Genomic DNA, 23,678 nt, shown 5'->3' with positions numbered 1-23,678 from the left:
TTAAGTAGTGAACGCTTATCTGTAGCATGTTACCATTGTTGTGTCATAAATCCCAATATAGTAACGTCTCTAATCAGGTGTTCAAGACATTGGGAAAATCATCATATGCAACAAGATACTTTGTTATCTATATGAAGGTATTACAAAATGACAAAGGGCAGAAATTCACATGAAAGGTCAACATTTTGATGACATAACTGACATTCATGACAATGTGACACACGAGTTGAACAACATCCTCAAGGGTTATTGAACATTCTGTGTGTTGTACTCAAGTGGGAGAGACACTACAGAACACTTGAAGCATTAAAACCACCATGTTAACTTTTCTCTATTTTTTATTAATCCAGTCTCAAAAATATTCGGAGTGACAGGGTGCAAACGCCCTGAGATGACAGGGAAATCTGGGAAAAATAGGGAATTTTTTCATCTGGGAAAAACCCGGGAACTCTTCATTGTTTTAGTTCTCAGGTAAATTCTTGTAATTTTGACTGGCACTGCAACAACAATAAAACATAAGCGAGAGAATAAAATCAAAAGTACAGTAAATGTGCCATTTACAACAACAAAACAGAGTGCAAGCATAAGTGTTTGCCAACAGTAAAATGAGTCAAAGGCTTTAGGATGAAGATTATGCAATACTTTGTAACAACAAACTGCTTTCAATGAGTGTCACATCACAACTATTTACATTTCTAACAGGTTGCGGAAAAATATTGTGAATGGTGGCTTGAGAAGCATTACTTTCAAAGTGAATTTCCTTTTATACAACATAAATATGTTACATGTGAAAATGTGCAATGACTTTCATAAATCATGGAGTATTTGACTCTCATTCAAAACTTAACACTTTGAGGACCAGTTACTTAGAAAAATTTTGGTCCCAGATGACAGGCCATTTAAACCATTACTTAAAATTCTGCTGACCAATTTGTGATTAATATAGCTTGGAGGTTAAACATACTCATAAAGACCAATATTATATATGGAAGCTTACCTATATAGTCGCTTATTTAAAAAGGCAACACCTGAAAGGCAACAGACCAGAAGCCTGAATGAATAAGTGTTCCAGAAAGTACCCACGGCACAAAAGAGACGCTACAGGAAGGGCATTGTCTTGGGCATTGACTGGAAATGTTACACAGACTCATGAAGTATCACAGGACCTCACATGGAGGGCTGTGAAATGCAGCAAGTGCAATGGTGGTGACCATATATGGTCACACACGAGACCCCGCTAGGCTGTGGCCACAAGAAACAACACAGAAGGGGCAATGTGGCCTACAGTAAAGTATAAAGGCAGAGGCGGCGGCGTCTGAAAGAGAGTTCAGTTCAGACAACCGTCTGGGAGGGATCCCTGTGCAGGCCAGGCTCAGGGCCTGGACTTGTCATATTTGCTCTGGCTCTGCTTGTGTTCATAGTTAGCTGTGTACCTTCCTCCATGGTATCAATATAATGGAAGGAAACATTTCACGTGGGAAAAATTATATATAAAAACAAAGATGAGGTGACTTACCGAACAAAAGCGCTGGCAGGTCGATAGACACACAAACAAACACAAACACACACACAAAATTCAAGCTTTCGCAACAAACCGTTGCCTCATCAGGAAAGAGGGAAGGAGAGGGGAAGACGAAAGGAAGTGGGTTTTAAGGGAGAGGGTAAGGAGTCATTCCAATCCCGGGAGCGGAAAGGTGGGGAAAAAAGGACAGGTATACACTCGCACACACGCACATATCCATCCACACATACAGACACAAGCAGACATATTCTTTAAATATGTCTGCTTGTGTGACTCCTTACCCTCTCCCTTAAAACCCACTTCCTTTCGTCTTCCCCTCTCCTACCCTCTTTCCTGATGAGGCAACGGTTTGTTGCGAAAGCTTGAATTTTGTGTGTGTGTTTGTGTTTGTTTGTGTGTCTATCGACCTGCCAGCGCTTTTGTTCGGTAAGTCACCTCATCTTTGTTTTTATATATAATTCCTCCATGGTATTTTGTACAATCAGGAATAGGGAACTTTCATGCAGATCACTAATTTAATTAAGTTCAGACAAGCATTAAAGATTGTAGTTATTCAAGTCTTGCCTATTTGTTTGTATGTTTCCTGACCAAATTCCATAACTCCTCCTCCATGTTAGCTGATAGGATGGACCATCCTCAGTTTCTTATGTCATTAAGAGTCTAGGCCCCTCGCTGCACTTGACAATGCTGTGTGTATACTGTTCTTGGAGTCTTTCGCAGTGGCATGTCTGGATAAAATCTTCTCGGTTTTTAAGCCAAGTCAATTCAAATATGTGTGTCAGGATTTAGTTGATAAGGTATATGAAGAACGATGTTGTGGGTTTGGAGTGTAAAGGACATTGGGAGAGGTAACGGCAAGGCCATGGTCAGGAGGGGTGTTGCTGTATATGGAGGTGAGATCAACAGTGACAAGCAGAGACCCAGGAGGTAAAGGAGTGGGGATGGTGAAGAGTTGGTGAAGGAAGTGATTAGTATCTTTGATGTGAAGGGGTAGGTTTTGGGCAACTGGGTGGAAGTGTTGTTCAAAATGAGTGGAAATTCTTTCAGTAGGAGCATAATAACCTGCTACAATGAAGTGTCCACAACTGTTGGATTTAGGGATTGTGGGGAGCATATATAAGTTGGTTGTGTGCGGTATCACTGGGGGAGGAGGGAGAGGCACTCAGAGGAAAGGTTCTGGAATGGGCCTAAGGATTTCAGTATGGATCTGTAGTTATGTTGCACTTCTTAGATGGGACCACTACGGCAGAGCTTGTAGATGGTGGAGTTACGGCAGATGGCACTAGTCTTCTGTCATGTCGTCACTGCAATTCATCACGAGATTGGTGGAGCCTTTGTCTGCTGGGAGGATATTAGGTCATGATCTGTTTTGAGGTTGTGTATGGCTGTCCTTTCTTCTGCTGAAAGTTTAGTGTTCTTAGTGAGAGATTTGGGGAGGGTGGTGAGGCCAAGTTGTAGGAAGGTGACCATGTGGTGATAAGTTGGGATGTGGGACTATCACAGTTGGGGGTGATATGAACCGGGTGAGACAAGACTCAAGTGTTGGGATAAGGGTGGCTTTGTTTGGAGGAATGGTGACAATGAAGTCAGAAGAAGGAGAGTAGGTCTTTGGCAAGTCCACCCCTATACCTCCTGAATCCACATTCATCACTGTTGATCCCACCTCACTATACACCAACATCCCTTCTGCCAACAGATTTGCCGCTTTCTCAACATCCTTCAGACTCATAACCCACTAGGCCTACCTCTTTCCTCATGCGCCTTACCAACTATATCCTGACACACAAATAATTCTCCTTTTAAGGGAAGGTATAAAAACAAATCTGTGGCACTGCCATGGGCATCCACATGGCACCCAGCAATGCCAAACTTTTTATGTGCTGTCTATAGGAAACCTTCCCAACCTCCCGAAACCCCAGACCCCTTGGCTGGTTCACTAATGATTTTATCATGATGTGCACTCAGGTCCAAGACATCCTGTCGTCATTCTCTCACAATCTCAGCAACTTCTCTCTCATCTACTTCACCTGCTCCTCCTCAAATCGATGTGCCACCTTTGTGGATGTTGAACTCCACCTCTCTGATGGCTCAATCCACACCTCTACCCATATTAAAACCATTAACCACCAACAGTACCTGCATTTCAACAGATGTCATAAATACCATGACAAAAACCCTTCTCTTACAGCCTGGTGCCCAATGAATGGTGTATCTGCAGTTACAAGAACTCCCTTGACCACTATGCTGAAGATCTCTCAAGGGCCTTCACAGACAGGTGCTACTACTGCTTACACCTACTCTGCAAACAGATTTCCCTTGCCACATCCTCACACATCCCTGATCCTCCCACCATCACCAGGAGAGTCGCCCTCACTAGCTAGTATCATGCTGGACTGGAACACCTGAACTATATTCATTGCCAGGACTTTGATAATCTATCATCATGCCCTGAAATGAGGACACCCTAAAGTAGTGTCCATAATCCACTCAACCCATACAACACCCTATTCATCTCTATCAACTTCCACTACCAATTTCATGACACAGTGATCGTTCCCTGAGGAAAACTCAGGTGCAATATATGCCCAATCCAACCACTTAGTACTTCCCATGCCAGTCCCATCACAGGCTCATCCTTTCCCATCAGAGGCAGGGGCACCAGTGAAACCAACTATGTCATATCCTTACTCTGCTGCAGTCATTGAACAGCTTTTTACGTCTGTGTGACAACCAACCAACTGTCCAGCACTGCCACACTATGACCAAGAACAAAGATGAGCACTGGGTGGCACAACATGAGGCTGAGCACAACATCCTCGATTTCAAGGGCTGCTTCATAAGCCACACCACTTGGATCCTTACAACACATCCTTCACCTCCATAATCCTCCCTGACTCAATCTCAGTTAATCCTCTGTTCCCACACCCTCCACCCAACACTTCCCCTTCCTCTGTCCTATCAACCACTCCCAATTCTATCTCTACTGATCCATCATGAATATGGAACTGTGGGCAGCCAAATATTTACCAAGGAATAATTTCCAAACAGCAGCAAACCAGCTACCTACCCTGAACTCCTCTTCCTGCATCCCATCTGTCTCTCCCTCTGCCCACCCCACCCCATACATCCCCAGCCGAGTCTACCTGTCAGAGTGCAATCCTGGCATTATGTGTTACGCAAGCACCATGTAGGTGTGCAGTAGTGTGTGTGTGTGTGTGTGTGTGTCCTAACTCAAGGAAATATGCAATTTGTACTTTCATTTTTCTTTTTATTTAATCTTATTTTGACCTATCTAAAATTTGTAGAAGCAGCAATGCTGTTGGTTTGGTTTTAATTACACACAAGCTATGGAAAAAATCACCAACTAACGCAAACAGGTAATTGGAAATACAGATATAGACTTAACATGCAATTTTTTTTTTTTTTTTTTTTTTTTTTTTTTTTTTTTTTTTTTTTTTTTTTTTTTTTTTTTTTACGATCAGCAGCACTATTCATTTATGTAGCAAAATTTGGGTGTCGATCTTAGCTATTTCTCTTTATCATTAATTTAAATTTTACAACTGTAACTTACTCCATAAATAGAAAACAAAAGTTTCACTGAGTATTTAATGCAAACCATCCAAGAACTGTAGATTGCTATCACATTAAAAATTAAAAGAATACACACAGATCAAAAGAAGAAAAGGAATACAGATCACAGAAAATGAACAGGTCAGTACAGTTATATCGTTTCAAACATTTGTAGCAACAACAGAAAAATGGCACATGAATACGTAGAAAATAGTACAGATAAGTCAGACTAGTTTAGCCCAGGAGCAAATGCAAACTGAATGGCCATGTGCAAAAAACAGCAGAGTAGATGCCTGGCCAACTGACTAACATGGGTGCCTGATACATTTCAAAAAGGCAAAAGTTGTTAATTATTAAAATAAGCCACAACTTACATTTCACACACGGATCATGGTAAGCTGCCAGCAGACTTAATCGTAATTAATCTCAACAACCATAAAAACTGTGTCTCACTTTGTCATACATAAAATAATACACATATTAGATGTGGCGTGAGTGACCAGTAATAGATAAACATGCAACTGACGGAGCAGCATTCATGAGTGACAGAAATTGAGAAATACGCATCTAGATGGTGCTGATGCACCCTGTGGTCTATAGCCGTAGCTAACGGCTGATATAACTGGACTGCATGCTAAAATCAAAATATTTGTGTAAAACAAATTCTGAGAAGACAGTGAGTGGCAGAAAGCATCAAAAATTGTTACAATAGGACAACTAGGCTTATGAAAATTATATGAGAAGTGATATGATGTCTGAAATGCAGTAGTGAGGGGAGAAATCAGGGCGGGAATAAAAGTGTTGGGTTTTCTAGATCTCACCAAAATTGCATAAGTACTGGGGCTTCTGTCTTTTGAGATTTGCTTTGTATCTTGTTGTTCCTGTCTGCAGTCTGTTGTGCTATTTCCAGACTTCCCAGTTTTCAGGGTGACCAGGGGGTAGTTTTCCTGACAGTTATATTCACTAATGTGAGTTGTTTTATTTTTTCATTGGCCGAGTTGTTAATTTACCACACCCCCAGTTTACGCCGAATTTGGTGTTTATACTTCTCAGCTGCACTGAGCAAGTTATTCTTGATTTTAACCTTTGGGTAGACTATCAAATGCCATATTGTGGGTTTTGTTCATATGTAGAGAACTTCATTCTCTCTTTGTAGAGCAATTGCAGGCAGGTGTTCACATGTAGTAGTAGTTTTCATACAGCTGGTAATGGGTCCGGGTGTAGGGTCAAGTATGAGGTAATTTGCTCAATGTGCTAGTATTTGTATCAGATGGGAGAGCCACATTTTTCAATGGAATTGCAAACTGCCATTGTTGCTGTTTTCATAACACCACTTGTGTTTTAGCAGCCCTATTTTAGCCTACAATTTTGCAGAGGATATGCTTCTGCCACTATTTTTTATTTTGATGTTGGCATAGTGCTGCTTGTATGTTAGGGCCTTGATTCGGATAATACACCAGTATTTGGGCTAGGTGCAGTTCCGCAGCAGAATTCCTCTCCGTGTAACCTGGAGATGTCTGGCTTCATGACTGACATGGAGGTAAAAAGCACAAACCTGGGTTTTTGTGATACAAGACATAGTAGTACTCGAGTCTCTCTACAGCTGTAGTGATCCCAACTTTAATTTTCTCAAGCACACTAATCTGAATGGCCACAGCTCAGTCATCAATGAAGACCTATTTTAAGCTTGTGGTGTAGTGGTTCATTGGTATAAATATAACAGAGTGTTGGAGCCAGTACACTACCCTCAAGTAGACCATTTCCTATCTCCACTGCTTCCTTCTTCTGTCCTGGAATTATGCAGAGAAAAATTGGTTTTCGAGGCCTCTAATAGCCAATCTTTTGTTACAGGGTAGATCTTTTGCATGAGGAATCTGAAATTAACCATACTGTAGGCAGCAGAGAGGTCTATGGATGTCACGCCCATGATTTTGTTAGAGAGTAAGGTATAATTATGAATGTAATGAAACTGAAAATTTAAGTGAGTAGGTCATGTAGCCATGTGAGTGCATCACATATGACCAAGGAGTTATTTGCTGGGTTACAAGAAATAAGAAAAGACCAAGACAATTTATAAACAGAACAAAACAAAACAAAACATGCAGGATCAAGATACACAAAACTGAAGACTGTAGGTGCATGGAAAAGTCACTGCATCAACACCTTCCACTAATTCTTCGGAAATTTTGGGTGTTGTTGAGTTCATTCTGCAGCTTTAACATTCTCATGTTCTGAACTTAACAACATCCTCCCACTTCTAATTTAGTCATTAATTCATGTCTATTAATCTTCTAGGTTTCATGATGAATGGCAATCAATTCTGTTTCCACCACATTCTAAAATCAATCACCACCCAAATCTCACACTTACCTGACGTTTTCATTCTCATCTTTATAAAAACACCACTCACCACTAATACACAGGGTCCACCTAAATGCAAATGGCCAATGGCTGTAGTGTTAACTCAGTTCTACTTATTATTTCCTGGATGATTTGTTATAACAATAACTGAACTGTCAAAGATTTAGTAAATTATTATTTATCAAATTTCTTGTTATAGAGTGGGGAAGGGGAGTGGCAGTATGAAGAGGAAGGATCATGGAATAATGTAGGAGACAAGTGGGGGAAGAGGAAGAAAGAACAACTATATTCTGATGATATATCAACATAAAGAATCCTGCCCTTATTACTCAGGTTGTCATCAATGAATGTAGAAAAGAGAAGTAACATGAAAAATTACTGAGACATCTAAGAAAAAGGCTTATTTTGTTGAAGGAGCACAAATCCATAAATCTGTGATTCTTAAGTGAAAACATAATACTTCATGCCTATTTAAAATTAGAAAAAACACTTACCAACCCATAAATTTGTCTTGTATTCTACATTGTGCTTCTCTACTGCCAAATTTTGTGCTTCCAAAATGGTGTCTCTCACGTATGTTGCACCTTTCTTATTAACAAAACTGAGTTGTTTAACTGCTTCTTCCACTGACAATCCACGTACCAAACATGCTATATACCACATCTTCCATGGACTGTATTTGATGTTGGCTTTCATATGACAAACATACTGAAAGAAAGACATTTGAAAAATTTAAAGTTTGCAGATAATACTGAGATAAATTTTGTCAAACCACAGTCTAAGTAGGATGAGTGGTTGTGTTGGCTGCAGTTAATGCAATGAATCTGAAATGGCTGCAAAACTGTGGGTTCGGAGGGGAAGAAAAAGAGTGAAGAAAGGAAAATTAGGGTTTATCATCTCATCAATGACCACAGCTTTAAAGATCACTAAATGTTTGGTCAGAACTGTGCTGTAAATGAAATCAGACTAGGTCTATCCAAAGGACTGTAACGGCTCTGTAAGTTCAGCATCTAAGCCACTATGCCAACTTGCCCAATTTGTAGGAAATGTCAGCTGGAGGTGGTACCAGCATTATAAGATACTACACAAGTATATTTAACACCAACACAAGAGCACATATATAAAAAGAAATCAGCAACTAAAATCAATCAACTACCATTGTGCAACAAGGAATGGTGACAACTTACAAACAATTGCATTCTTTGGATAAGTCATGTGTAAAAATAAAGCACATGTCAGCTAAACCTTAGAACTAGCCCTGCCCTGATTGATGGGATGTTGTCAATTCTCTATAGGGGCAGCATGCTGTTTCAGGATAATCTGTAAACTAGAAGTGCTAGGTGAAAACTGTCATGAAATTTGAGACCAGAGCACAAATCACTGCAAAGTGAAAGATTTGTTCTAGAGCTGCTCATTAATTTATGATACACTTTTGTCTCGCTGTAAATGAATGGAAATGAAACCCAACAGAAAACTCTTTTATGTCCATCTTATAAAAGAATGTAATCAAATTTAGACAGGTAATGTTGAAAAAATTAGATTGGAAGACGAGGCGCTGACTGCAGTAGATGAGTTTTGTTATTTGGGTACCAAAATACCTGACAACAGCTGAAGTTAAAGAAGGTAAGAAATATTGACTGGCTTTGTTGAAAAAGAGAAATATGTTAACATCAGATAAAAATACATAAGTTAGAAGGTCTTTTCCATTATTATTATTATTATTATTATTATTATTACACATTATATGAAAGCAAAATGTGGTATACAAACAGTGCAGGCAAAAAGTTGGTAGATGTTTCTTAAATGTGATGCTACTGAAGATCAAATGGATAGCTTGAGGAGTAAACATTTTGGGTTAGACTTGACATGACCATTACAAATATCAATTTGGAAATAAATTATTGCAGCTAGCCTCATTTACTGCTCTTGCCACCACATATATCAGAGGATTATATCTCAGTCAGCAGGTTGTGACTTAAAATAGCTCAGATGCTTTGTGTGTGACTTCTGTGGCTGATCTCAGACACTGTCTTTCAGTAGTCATATTTTCTTTTCCAGTCATATTAACATACACATTCTATACACTGAACAAAGCAAAAATGGCTTCTCTAACATTGCTTAGTTTAATTTATAGAAAGTGTATGTGATGTACATATGAATGGAAGACTGAAAGACAGTGCCTAAGGTTACCTACAAAAGTCTTCACACACAGTGTCCGTGCCTTTTTAGGTGTAATAAATCCACCTGCTCATGGAGATAGACATAGTGAGAAGAATAATAAATGTGAATGGTTACAAGAATTTGTAGTTTTGAACTGCGATATAAGTAGACTGGGGAACTAATGATATACTGAATCAAACTGTAGAGAAAAGAGTTGTACGGCATAATTTCACAGAATGCAGTGACAGGACAATAGGACAAACCTCAAAGCAACAAGTATCAGTTAATTTGGAAACAGAGGAAATTGCAGACCATCTAAACTGTAGAAAGACACCAAGACATCAAAACAGTAAGCAAGATTGAATGGGTATACAGAGCAAGTATGAAAAGACACCCAAGATGGACTAGTGCGGAGAGTTGCATCAAATCGGTTTATGGACAGATGACTACAGTAAACACCAACAAACTATATTAGTGTACCTTTCCCCTCTCAGTATGACAAACTATGGCAGACAATGCATCAGTGGATCAACAGACCATAACAGTTGTGAAAGGACAGCATGCTTTCTAACAAGAAATGGAAAGTATCCCACCAGCGATCAAAGAAAACTCTGGCATGCTCGTGGATAGTGTTTGATGCAAAAGAAAACTAGCTCAATAACTGCATTTTAAAATATGTATATAGACTCAAAACTAATGCATCAAATTTATCTTGAAGCTCTATGTTACAAGGAAGTTCCAATAGATAAAGCTCCAAAATTATTTAGGAAAAAAGAGGGGAAAGAGCTATATTCATGCTATAAGCAAAGTGCAAGTAATAAAAGAGAGAGTACATAGAATTTGGAGCATATTGTTTTTGCTAATGTATGTTATTTTTTAAAAAGGTCATCCCTGGTGCATTCCTGCAGTTCCATGACGAAAATGACTTGTTATGAAAGTAAGCATCATATAAAATCTGCCACCAGATTACATCTAAAATCAGGATACTTACAGCAGGTCTTGGTTCTTCATCAGGTAATTGTGGTGGATATATTTTCTTGTTGTGACTGAGCCACTTACGAGGTCCACCAGGCCTGCCACTCCAGGCACTGGCAACTGAGCTAGTGTGGAAGCAAGCAATGCCTGGCAGCAAAGCTGACATTTGTTTCACACACGAAAACATTCTGTAAAATAAAAATGTGGAAGATTACTGCTTCTTGTACATGTTTTACAATTAGGCAAAGTGCATAATTATAAAATTATGATCAAAATAATATAGCAGAGATGCTGAGTCGCAGATAGGTACAATAAAAAGACTGTCAAACAAAGCTTTCAGCCAAATGGGCCTTCATCAAAATTAAACAACAACAACAAAACAACACACACACACGCACGGTCATATTTTCTGGCTGCCAATGCCAGTCTGGTCTTGGCAGCCAGAGACTGTGGTCCTGTGTGTGTGTGTGTGTGTGTGTGTGTGTGTGTAGTCTATTTCTGATGAATGCCTGTTTGGCCAAAAGCTTTGTTTGACAGTCTTTTTGTTGTACCTATCTGCAACTCAGCATCTCCACTATACGGTGAGTAGCAACTATCCTTTTCATAATATTGTCATTATTCCATTCTGGATTTTCCATTGATTGATCAAAACAAAATATTTGAGAAAGGAAACAGGGTTATGAACCCTACCTGTGAACACAGTATGTTAAGTACTATCCTCCGAACTCAAAAAAATTCATGTAAGAAATGCTTTATCTGTCAATAAAATTAATAATTAAGTTTTCAACCATGACAAGTGTGTGGAAAATTAGGCAGTTATTTCACATTTCAACAACACTGACCACCAAGTTGCACTCATTTCATATTCTGTTGTGGAATACCACGTTGTTGTAAGGAAGACAGGCAAAAAGAAGACAGATTAGGGTATAGCATTCCACTTAAAAAGGGGGTCTTAGAGACAGAGCACAAACTGAGGACGCTGAGGAAAATATCGGCCATGTGCTTTTCAAAGAAAACAGCCTGAGATTTCCCTCAAGTGATTTAGGAAAACATAGAAACACTAAATCTGAAAGATTGGATGGGGCTTTTGAACCAATGTACTCACAATTTATAGTTTCTTACAACATAAATTTTTCAGCACGATTATATTTATCAACATCTAGACTCTGCAAACCATTGTAACACGTCCTGCATTGAGTACTTCTAACTGTGCAACTTACTATGGCTTCTTCCCATTTCATTCAGTTATGGGGTATTTGACAAGCGATTGCTTGAACGTCTTTCTACACACTGTAACTATGCTAATCTTGTTTTTGTATCCCAATGGCAAGAAACACATACGGGATTGTAGTATATTTCTAGATTCATCACTTACAGTTGTTTCTCAAAACTTCGTAAGTAGGCTTTCACACAGTAGTTCGCATTTATCATAAAGCATCCACCAAATCAGCTTTCTCAGAATCTCCATGATGATTTCCAATGGGCCCTGCAAACCAGTGACCACTTGTGCTTTCCTTTTTGTATATTTTCCTTACCTACTGCTTGTCCTAATCTATCATTTTTGTTTTGTTCTTTGTTTGTAAAATAGTTAGGAAAAAACCATGGGGGAAAATTTTTGATAGCGGAAACTTTTATGTTGTAACATGCTTGTGGGTGTATGGATACACTTTCTTTTAATATATGTTGTTTTCACATAAACCTATGTGGACATACAGCTGTATTCACTGACAGGGTCAATGGAAGCGTCCGATTCCACCCGTCAGCTTTGACACGTGATGTAAGGCTGTTGTGATGTGTGACGTCACGATGGCGCGGAATTTAGTTTGTGAGAGTGGTGTGTTTGTAGGTGTCGTTTTGATGTGATCAATGGTGCTCTCTGGTGGTGTGTTTATGTGTTGCGTGGTAGGTGATGTTTTTGGTTTAGTTTGCGTGTGTGGCATATTTATAGGTGGCGTATTGTTGCAGTCGGTGGTTCTCTCTGGTGGTGTGTTTATGGGTAGTGTGTTATGTGGCAAATGGGGTTCATTTGCGTGGTAGCATTGCACGTGTGTGATGTCGATAGTGACCGTGCTTTCAGCGGAACATTTTTCAGTGAGTTAATGATTTTGGTTTTGTTATGTCGACGTCACTGTAGTTTTTTTCTGTTTGTCGTTTGTGAATTTTGGTAAATTGCTTTGTTTATGTATTTGGTAGGTGTGGATATGACTGACAACGTCAACAGTTTTCGGTTGTCGGCGATGATGGGTGACAGTGCGTTGTCTCTAACAAAATTTCTTCAACTATTCGGATGAAGTCGTGAAGTGTTCAGTGCGTCGTGAAGAAATGACCCTTACTAAAGTTCCAGCATCTCGGACCAGGGACAGCTAAATGTGGAGATGTCGTAAGGATAACAGGTCAAGGGAAGTGTTCAATTCCAATTTTGATTTTCTAGGTGTCTTTTTTATGGTATTAAGTGTGGTGATGGCGAAAGTTTTGAGATTTATAGTGTGGTATCGGTAGTTGTTGTTGACCTATATAGGTCAAGGGAAGTGTTCGATTCCATTTTTGTTGTTTTGTTGTGTTTTTTGAGGTAGTAATGATTGTGGACATGGTTGTAGTTTTGGGTTTTATGATTTGGAATCTGTTTCTGTTGGCCTATATAACTCAAGGGAAGTGTTCGATTCCAGTGGATATTGTTTTTAGTTGATTTTGGGAAGGTTGTAGTCATTTAATTTTAGCATTCTTGTCGTTTGGTTTAGTGGTGTGTGTTTATTTTTAGTTTGTCCCCACCCAAAAAAAACCCCATTTCCCCCCACTTGTCCCGTTAGTTTCATTATATTCTTGGAGGAATATGTGTTTGATGGTTTTTCGATCTATTTTTGTGTTTGATGTCATGTTTACTTAATGACGTTATAGTCACGATATGGGAGTTGTCGTTTCCGCCACATTGGTGACGTCATTGGTCAAAGCAGATGGGTGGAATTGGACGTTTCCAATAACCCGACATGTCACCAATATTTTACTCAAATGATTGTATATACCTTTCATGTGGCAATAAAGATACTACACTATGTGATCATTCCATTTCATATACCTAAAAAAACTTGTTGCATCATTATCACTCACTCACACTGTGATCACTGTGAGTACATTTTTTTCATTTGGTGATGCACATAAATTTATATTTCTGAATATTTAAAGTAAGCTGCCCCTCTCTGCACCACTTTGATATTGTATTAAAGACTTCCTTCACTCACGCACACATGTCTGAAGGAAGGGATACTGTTCTTACAATTACAGTTGTGGTAAATTCTATGAAATTGATGTCAGTTTTTGCACTGAATGAAAATTTGTGCCAAGCCTGTACTTGAACCTGGATTTCCCACTTATTGTGAGCATTTGTCTTAACCCCTTAGCTATCCGAGCGAACCTCCAGGATCAACCCAAACTTCCATATTTCACAGAGTTCATAACCCTGAGGGAATCATGAAATATGGAAGCAAGGGTATCATCATGAGTGCCCCAGGGAAGTGTGATAGCATCGCTCTTATTTTCTACATACATAAATAATCCGGCAGACAAGGTAAGCAGCAGTCTGTGGCTGTTTGCTGATGGTGCTGTGGTGTATGGGACAGTGTTGTAATGTAGGAGGATACAAATAGAATTAGACAAAATTTCTAGTTGGTGTGATGAATGGCAGCTAGCTCTAAATGTAGAAGAATGTAAGGTAACGCAGATGAGTAGGAAAAACAAACCCATAATGTTCAAATACAGTATCAGTTGTGTGCTGCTTGACTTCACATCAACAAAATATCTAGGCACAGTGTTGCAAATCAATATGAAAGGGAATGAGAATGTAAGGATTGTAGTAGGGAAGGTGACTGGTTGACTTCAGTTCAATGGGCAATTTGAGAAATGTGTGGTTCATCTGTAAAGGACACTGCATGTAGGACACTAGTCCAACTTATTGTTGACTAGTGTTTGAGTGTTTCACACCAGGGCGGATTAAAGGAAGACATCGAAGTAATTTGGAGGTGGGCTGCTAGATTTGTTACCGATAGGTTCAGCCAACATGCAAGTATTACAGAGGCACTTCAGGAACTCAAATGGGAGACACTGGAGGGAAGGTGACAGTCTTTTCAAGAAGCACTATTGAGAAAACTTAGAGAACCAGCATTTGATGCTGACTGCAGAATGATTCTACTACTGCCGATGCACATTTTGTGTAAGGACTACGAAGATAAAATGAGAGAGATTAAGGATTATATGGAGGCATAGAGACAGTCATTTTCCCCTCGTTCTATCTGTGAGTGTAACAGAAAAGGAAATGACCAGTACTGGTTGATCGAACCCTCTGTCACCCACCATATAATGGCTTGCAGAGAATGTACACTGATGTAGACAAAGGTTGTGGGCTCTGTGACATATGGAAGTTTGGGTCTGTCCTGGAGGCATGCTACCTGGTTAAGGCGACAACTCACAATAAATGGGAAATCCGAGTTCGAGTCCTGGTCCAGCACAAAGTTTCATTTCTCACAAACAGCTGACACCAATTTGGATTCACAAAATTCAAATCAATTTAATAGCCCTTACAGCCTACTTCTCAACTGCTCCACAAAGGGGAAAAATATACACCCAAATCTTTGAAACGTCCTGGCAGATTAGAACAATGTGCCAGTAAGTTTCAAATTGGCACGCATACTGCTGCAGAGTGGAAATTCATTCTGAAAACAACCGTAGAGTGTGGCTACACCATGTCTCCGAGGTATCCTTTCTTCCACGAATGCTCATCTTATAAGATACACTGCAGAACTTCTGTGAAGTCTGGAAGGTTGGAGGTGAGGTAATGGCAGAAATAAGGCTGTGAGGAGTGGTCACGGTCTGCGATTGTGTAGCTCAGTTGGCAGAGCACTTACTTGTGAAAGACAAATGCCCCACATTGAAGTTCTGGTCCTGCATACAATTTTAATCTGTCAGGAAGTTTCATATCAGTGAACACTCCACTGCAAAATGAAAATTCATTCTGGAACTAAATCTTTCCATGAGAGCTCTGATCTTTTTTATTTTATTATGATAGTTATTTCTCCCTGTGTATGTGGGAGTGGAAGAAAATGTTTTGGCATTCAAAGGTGAAAGTTCATCATTAAAGTTTCAAACACCCACAAAAAACACCTTTGTGTTAGTAATTGCCACCCCAACTCAATCATCATATGCACAAGACTCCCCCCCCCCCCCCCCTATTTCACCACAGTACAAAACAACTGCCCTTCTTTGAACTTTTTCGATATCCTCTGTCAATACTATCCGATAAGGATACCACAACACACAAAGTACCCAGAAAAAACTCCACCATTTCCCTAATTGTAAAGGAACATTTGAAAGTGAAGTCCAACATTTCTGTTTTTGTTTGTTATAAGTAAAGAATATAGAAAGGCTACAGAGACCTATGCTTCAAGGCAGAAGACTTCCTGTCTTTCTTTTTAATGGACACAGTTAATATATAGTTATGCTTATATCACATCAGTGAATGAAGACACTGCATAAAATTGATGAAAACTAAGATAGTTTGGAATGAAATCCAAGACACACTTGAATAATGAAAGTGGAGAATATTAAAGTTGTGTACAGAAACAAAAATATGATAGGAAAAAAAAATAGATGAAGTGAAAACGAAAGGAACAGAATGAGAATATAAGCTACAAACTGAGGAAATTAACAGCAATGAGATTTGATGGAGAAAATGAAAGATAACACAAACAGAAGTGGGAATCAGGGTGCGTGGAGGAAGTGGATGAGGCGGGGGAGGGGGGGGGCGGGAGAAGAATACTTAACAATAGTTGTTACTCTGTCGTTCATATATGTTATTAAATAAGACACAACTATGCACTTCACCTACTCAAGATTCTCCATGTCCTGATTTTCCTTAGAAATATGAATAAGTTCCTCTACTCAGTTATATACAATATCTGTTTCCATACCACCTTCTTTATCTAATGCGTTCATTATCAATGTTTTATTATTATTATATAGAACTGTAAACTATGCACCTAAGATTCACACACAACACAATTACTGTTGGAAAAGTAATATATATTCGCTTCACTGGAGAAATAATAAGAAATGGCACATTCTCATAACCTTATTGTACTAAAATGATAATACATCTGTGGTGACAACATCAGTAAAATATATGTTATCTATCAGATATTTAACATACTGTAATTAACAACATTTCAAACGAACCAAAAATATGTACACTTTTTTTTTATTGACATCAAGCGGAACATAAATTAACTTTTTAATAAACAATATTGAGAAAAAGCTGCAGGTGTTCATCAATGATGCAACATACACATTCCTTTTTTCAATACTGCGGGTGTTAAGGAATGCACTCTACAGATAATACAGCGAGAGCATTTATACCTCTTGCACCTACTGCTCCCAGAAACTCAGAAGGGAATTAAAGCACAAACACTAGTCTAATCTTACAAACTATATATTTTATTATTTGTTTTGTAAGTAGGGAAAAGCCTCGTGCAACCGGACACAATGTAGCATACTTTGATAAACTTACATAACCTTAATAACAGGGAAAACAACGAATGCCGAAATTAAGTACTTGTTTTGGCTGATACGAATAATTCCCGAAAATTTTTTATCTTACACTTCCCAGTCTGAATCGGTTTACTATTTGTGAAAGTAACATGAGCTTGCGCCCCATCGCATATCATCGAACACAAGAAACAAGTATTTACGAGCACCACACAGACTTATATACAAGGAACATATTTTGCAGTGATTTTGGAACTTACACTGGGTAGTTATAAATACAGGTGTTGCACTTAACAGAAACTTAAAGAAACATTCCCTAAGAATCAGTACTTCAGAATTGTATCCAGTGAATATAATACTGAGAATCACAAACACATTATGTCGTCGCTTTACTTCATCACATAACGCTTCTCCAGTTCTCCTACAGCTATTCTGATGTAAATATAAACAATCCAAAGATGTTCGGTTGGTTGCCAGCAGTAAACACTTTGCTCCCCCCACCAGTACATTATGGTGTCAATTGTCGTAAACTGTCTCAACACTACTGTCGAACTGCAGCTCCGTACATCCACGCTCTGCAAACCACTGTAAGCGCATGGTAGAGTGAATCAATTATTAGTGGTTCTACCTATTTCAATCCCATGGAACGCGGGAAGAATAACTATTTCTTTAAACGACCCATTGCGCAAGGGCAATGAGGGGCCGCCCCCTACCTCACAGCAAAATGAAAAAAATATAGTGTATTCATGTGTTTTTCTTTCAAGAAAACGATTTAAAAGTCAGTGACGCTGGTTTTTACCACGGTAAGATCTGAGAATTCTTTACAGCTACTTATAAGTTGTCATTCGTCTTTCAAAATATTGAAAATACAACATACCCCAGGTCTGGGGTAACGGATACCTTAGCAGGTAGACAAACATCTGAATGGATGAACAACATGATTAAAGTCTTCAAGGCACTCAAGGTTGTGTTAGCAAATTCCATTATGCTCACACACACTGTCCCAGATGTGTGCATTTCTATCCCTACAGATGAAAGCAGTTCTGTGGTTGGCGCAGTTTTACAACAGCAGTTATGTGATTACAACCAACCTTTACAATTCTTTTCTAAAAAACTATCCACTTTGCAAAGAAAGTGGTCTGCATTAGACCAGGAGCTGTTCATGGCATATGAGACTATGAAGTTCTTCCAGTGTGACACTGAAGGCAGAGAAGTCACCATATATACTGATCACAAACTCCTTGCAGACATCATCAGTAACCTGGTAGCAGATCTGCCATCTCACCATTTTCAGCACATGGATCTCATTAATCAGTATACCACAGACATAACACACATTAAAGGAGCAGACAGTGTGATGGTGGAGTACTTATCCCAGGTTTCAGCATTTACTTCTCAACTGAATTTTGAAGAGTTGAGTTGCTTGCAGCAAGAAGACGGGGAGATGCAGGACTTCGTGAATGACATCTCGCAAAATGTTGTTATAGTTTCACAACGGCTGTCTGGGGTCACCAGTCCTAGAATTTGTCACATCTCTATGTGCAATCTGTGTCCGTTCGTCACAGCTGCTATGCAAAGAGGAATCTTCTCTTTGGCCGCACTCTGGTATTATAGCACCAGTACATGTAATTGCAGATCGTTTTGTCTGGCCAGACTTTAAGAAGACTGCCACGCATGGTTATGCACATGCAGCTTGTGCCAAAAAAGTAATGTTGGGAATCATAACCAGAGTACATTAAACAAATTTGATGTTCCAGAAGGACGCCTAAGGCACACCCACCTTGACATTATTGGCCCTCCACCACCAGCCAAGGGCTTCAGATACGTACTGTTGGGTATTGATAGAACTATGCAATGAATGAAGGCCATGCTCCCTCAAGATATTACTGACAACTCTGTAGCTATTGTTTTTATAACATGTAGATCGAGAGGTTTGGTTACCCATCTTTGATCACAACTGATCAAGGTCGGTAAGTCGAGTCCCAAATGTTTGAAAAACTATGCACCTTGCAGGGCTTGGCTATGTTCCATACCACTGCTTATCACTCACAGAGCAATGGCCTTGTAGAACGATGGCTCTGTATGTTCAAGAAAGCACTCATGTGGCATGAGAAGACACGTACTCAAGCATTACCCTGGGTACTACTAGAAATCTGAGCAGTACGTAAAGATGATCTTAAGGCTTTGCTGACAGAAGTGCCTTATGGGGAACAGCTCGCCCTCCCAGCCAAGTTCTTCAAAGACTTCACGTGAATTACTGGCATGGTCGAAAAGGTTAAACTCCATACTGCTGAATTCGCATGCCCCTACCCCAACCAGATTCAACTGCCCGAATATTTAACCACAGTGTACGAGCAAACTACAAATTGACTATGCTCGGAGATGAAACAGCCTGGCCAGCTCCGTAACTACATTACTCAGGCCCACACCATGTCCTGGCCAGGTCCAAGAACACGATGGGCATCGTATTGAACAACAAACGCCAGACTGTTTCAATAAACGGGGTCAAGCCTGTGTGGACGTTAAACAATGACAGTCTGTGTGATGTGTAGCTCTTTCAGGCTCATGTGATTCCATCCTGCTTCTCAATGTGACCCCCTCCCCAACGCAAACTCCGACAGGTGACAGCTCACTGGGAAACCATGTGCAAGCGTCAAGTGCGACGTTTAGCATCGACGTCTCCCATCATCATGCAGAGCACCTGGCCATTCACCTGCGTGACACTCTCTCCATGTTCTCTAAGCCTATGTACGACTCTGACGATGGCGCAACACCACCTGCAACGCTCTCACACTCGTTTCAGGTCTTGGTGAAGATGGACGACACCAACATTGACGCCAGAATCGAGAGCAATGGACTCTTCAACATCACAATGCCAGTGTGTATGGTCACAACTGCAACCCTGCACTCTTGCACAGGATGCCACCTTCACCCACTCGCTTGTCTCTGAGACTGCCTTGTATCCAGATGCATCATACCCATTTCTGTAGGCTCCACAACTATTGGTCCAACCATGGTCTCCTTAAGGACTGGACATAACATGGTTGGTCACACAATAGTTCATTCCACAGAAGCCAACTTCAATGGAACCTCTTCCATCTCCTTACTCCTGTGCTCTGCACTTCCATGGCGGGTCTCTATGGCGACCAGCATTGGCTGAGAGAGTAGGTGTAGAAAGTACTTGAGGCACATTCTTATTTAGATTCTTGTTCCAGTGGCAGTGACACAAGATCTGTTGTTCTGTATTACCAGTGATTATTTTGTCATTAAAGTGTGTTTATTTGGAAGTGTTGGAGTATTCCTTTTGGCTGCTGATGGCCAGAAAACTGGATATATCCACATGTCTGTCTTCATATGTTTCCCAATTTATTGGGCGTGACATCCACTAATGGATATGTGGCAAGTGCATGGCATAATCCACTAATCGATATGTGGCAAGTGCAGTGTTTCTTTAACTGTTTATGGTCATTGATTGTTCTCTTCTCTTTAGCTTACTAATGAGTTTGCATCATGATTTTTGTTTGCGTATAACAAAAGTGAATATTGTCAAACAAATAATTCGTCTGTGTGTTTTACGTGTAGCTGGTAGTGTTCCTACATAAGTGGTGATCCTACAGAAGAGGCTTTGTTCTTGTGGATACAAGGATACATTCCAGCTATGGCCGCCACGAATAACCTACTGCAGGCTATTGACAGTGCCACCCTGGACATTAAAGACGAGATTGAGGTTCTGCAACGCCCATCTCATGTATTTCGATCACTGAACTCCATGCTACACTCCGAACCAACTAAGAAGAACCTGATAACATCTGCAGTGATCATGTCATCGGAAGTTACGATGAAGTATGCTTCACACAGTCACGCTGTAATGGTCACTGACATTGAACCCAACCTGAACATCCTACCAGTTTCGGTTCCTCCAAAGGCATCAGTACCGCTCACAAGAGCAACAGACTTTTCTGCCCATCAGTTCTCGCTGTCCTCTCATGCTACGTTTACAATTACAGCCACTGCCATCTGTGCCTGTCAAAACATTGTCACACAACCAGAAATCTGTGACGACCTCGAATGATCAGTAGTCTCCATCAACGAATGACGTATTTGGTATCAGATTGTATCTTACACCCCTTCTCAACATGTCTACAACCCTCTCAAAACGGCGCTAATCTCACGTTGCAAAAAACTACCGAGTCAAATGCTCACGCAAGTCCTTTACCACGAGAGGTATGGGGAAAAGACACCATCTGAATTCGTTGTACATCTGCATGGAATTAATGACATCAGTATTATTTTGGACACTCTGCTACGACAGATCTGACGACAACAACTGCTACCACTAGTTCGACTAAGCTTAATTACTCATAAAGGACAGCCGTTATGCAAGTTGCTCCAGGTTACTGATAGAGCGTACGCTATATTCTACATGCACACCACTGTGGACTCCAAGACAACCATCTTTCCTACCAAACACAGCTGGTACGTGCCAGACGATTCTGACAAGTTGATGTTTTGCTGCAACACCACCACCACCACCCGACGACCATCGAGTGTACGAGAGGACCTCCAAACACTCTGCACCACCGTCCAGAAGTTGAATAATCTGTTAGATATACTGCAACTACAAACTATGGCTGTAGATAGCACACATACACACCACGTCCTTGCACCCCAGACTTGTACAAATAGTTACAAGCTGCCACAAACAGACATTTGCTGGTTTCACAGACGTTTCCGTTAGAAGGCTATGAAGTAAACAAAACAATGTTTACACCGAAATGCCAGATGCAGACTGGGTTAGGCCGAAGAGATAGTGACGACCAACTCCAGCATCTATCACAAGGACCTGTCAATACCCTACAATACACAAGCCATTTAGGGCTGCTCGTGCTGCCAGCTACAGTACGACACCAGCACTGTCACCTCCAGCATGACTACACTCTACAACACCACAAAGGCTGTTTGTGAATGACTATTCTTCAGGTTTAGTGCTTTTAATCGATGCGATATCGGACGTCAGCATACTGCCAGTCCCATACTCTCCTGATACCAAGCAAGCCAGTGTTGTTCCTTTAGTGGAAGTTAACGATTCTTTCACGTCATGTGTGGTCACAAGACTTTGCGGTTTGAAACAGATTCTTAGATCACTGTAAGTGGACATTCACGTTAACTGACACAGCTCAACGAATTTTGGATGCAGATTTCCTCGTGCAAGCCAATTTGACTGTGGATTTACAGAAAGCTTGCTTGTTACATTCCATCGATGTTCTCACTATTCCAGAGTGTAAAGGATCATTCGACAACATACACCACTCACAGGATAGACATCTTAAGTACTCAAAACGCTGCCAGCCACATACATTCCTGATGGCAAGCAAGCCAGTATGGTCCGTTCAGTGGTTGTCAATGATTCTGTGATATGCTTGTATGGTCACAAGAGTTTGCTGTTTGACATAAGACTGGCTGATCGCTGCAGATGGACATTCATGTTAACTGTCATTGCTCAACGAAATTTGGACATACATTTCCTCATGCAAGCAGATTTGATCATGGTTTTGCAGAAAGCTTGTTTGATAGATTTCGTCGACGGTCTCTTAATTCCCAGCGTAAAGAGTCTTTTGACAGCACACAACACTCACGGTAGGCAACTTAAATACTCTTCTACATCTACATTTATACGCCGCAAGCCACCCAACGGTGTGTGGCGGAGGGCACTTTACGTGCCACTGTCATTACCTCCCTTTTCTGTTCCAGTCGCGTATGGTTCGCGGGAAGAACGACTGTCTGAAAGCCTCCGTGCGCACTCAAATCTCTCTAATTTTACATTCGTGATCTCCTCGGGAGGTATAAGTAGGGGGAAGCAATATATTCGATACCTCATCCAGAAACGCACCCTCTTGAAACCTGGCGAGCAAGCTACACCGCGATGCAGAGCGCCTCTCTTGCAGAGTCTGCCACTTGAGTTTGCTAAACATCTCCGTAACGCTATCACGGTTACCAAATAACCCTGTGACGAAACGCGCCGCTCTCCTTTGGATCTTCTCTATCTCCTCCGTCAACCCGATCTGGTACCCGATCCCACACTGATGAGCAATACTCAAGTATAGGTCGAACGAGTGTTTTGTAAGCCACCTCCTTTGTCATCTTGCACTGGATGACGAAAGAGGTCGGTGGTAGTCCTACTATAGCAACCTGGCATCCGAGCTCCATAGCATTGACGATGATTACACAACAGTCAAGTGTGAAACTACCAGGTTAGAAAAGGAAAACAGTGTGTTGGAAGTTATAATGAAGGCCATAGAAAGCAAACTACAAGTGACCTGCAAAACACTGGACACGCTTAAGACACCTTCATAGTTTACCCTTGCCTGCCACATAGTGGGTCCTCAGAAACACAGCAGACCATGAAACTATGAGGCATGGCCACACACACAATGGTGCACAGTATTTGTGCCATCCCCAGCCCACTTGTTTCCTTATGCGCCTTTTGGGCTGTGCAGAGCAACTATATAAGACCAAGGATGGAGTCATATGCCATTCGGACAGTCCATGGTTCTAACCA

General features: G+C 40.5%; 1 protein-coding gene across 2 annotated transcripts in view; it reads right to left on the bottom strand.

Moving 5' to 3' along the window:
• LOC126474958 (39S ribosomal protein L22, mitochondrial) overlaps positions 1-23,678 on the bottom strand; it is a 61,259-nt gene that overhangs the window by 14,032 nt on the left and 23,549 nt on the right. The window contains exons 1-3 of one of the 2 annotated variants that reach the window (XM_050102481.1): positions 17,380-17,580; positions 10,605-10,776; positions 7,948-8,161 (exon numbers count right to left, since the gene is read on the bottom strand). In XM_050102481.1, the coding sequence (XP_049958438.1) occupies positions 7,948-8,161; positions 10,605-10,775 (385 nt within the window). In that variant the 5' untranslated portion in view covers position 10,776; positions 17,380-17,580. Of the gene's footprint in view, positions 1-7,947; positions 8,162-10,604; positions 10,777-17,379; positions 17,581-23,678 lie in introns of those variants that run through there. The other variant, XM_050102482.1, reaches the window with a different exon arrangement.

The sequence above is a fragment of the Schistocerca serialis genome, chromosome 4 (assembly GCF_023864345.2).
Source record: "Schistocerca serialis cubense isolate TAMUIC-IGC-003099 chromosome 4, iqSchSeri2.2, whole genome shotgun sequence".
In the NCBI taxonomy this organism is placed as follows: domain Eukaryota; kingdom Metazoa; phylum Arthropoda; class Insecta; order Orthoptera; family Acrididae; genus Schistocerca; species Schistocerca serialis.
The sequence above is the reverse complement of the archived record's forward strand: the minus strand, read 5'-3'. Positions and strand labels throughout refer to the sequence as shown.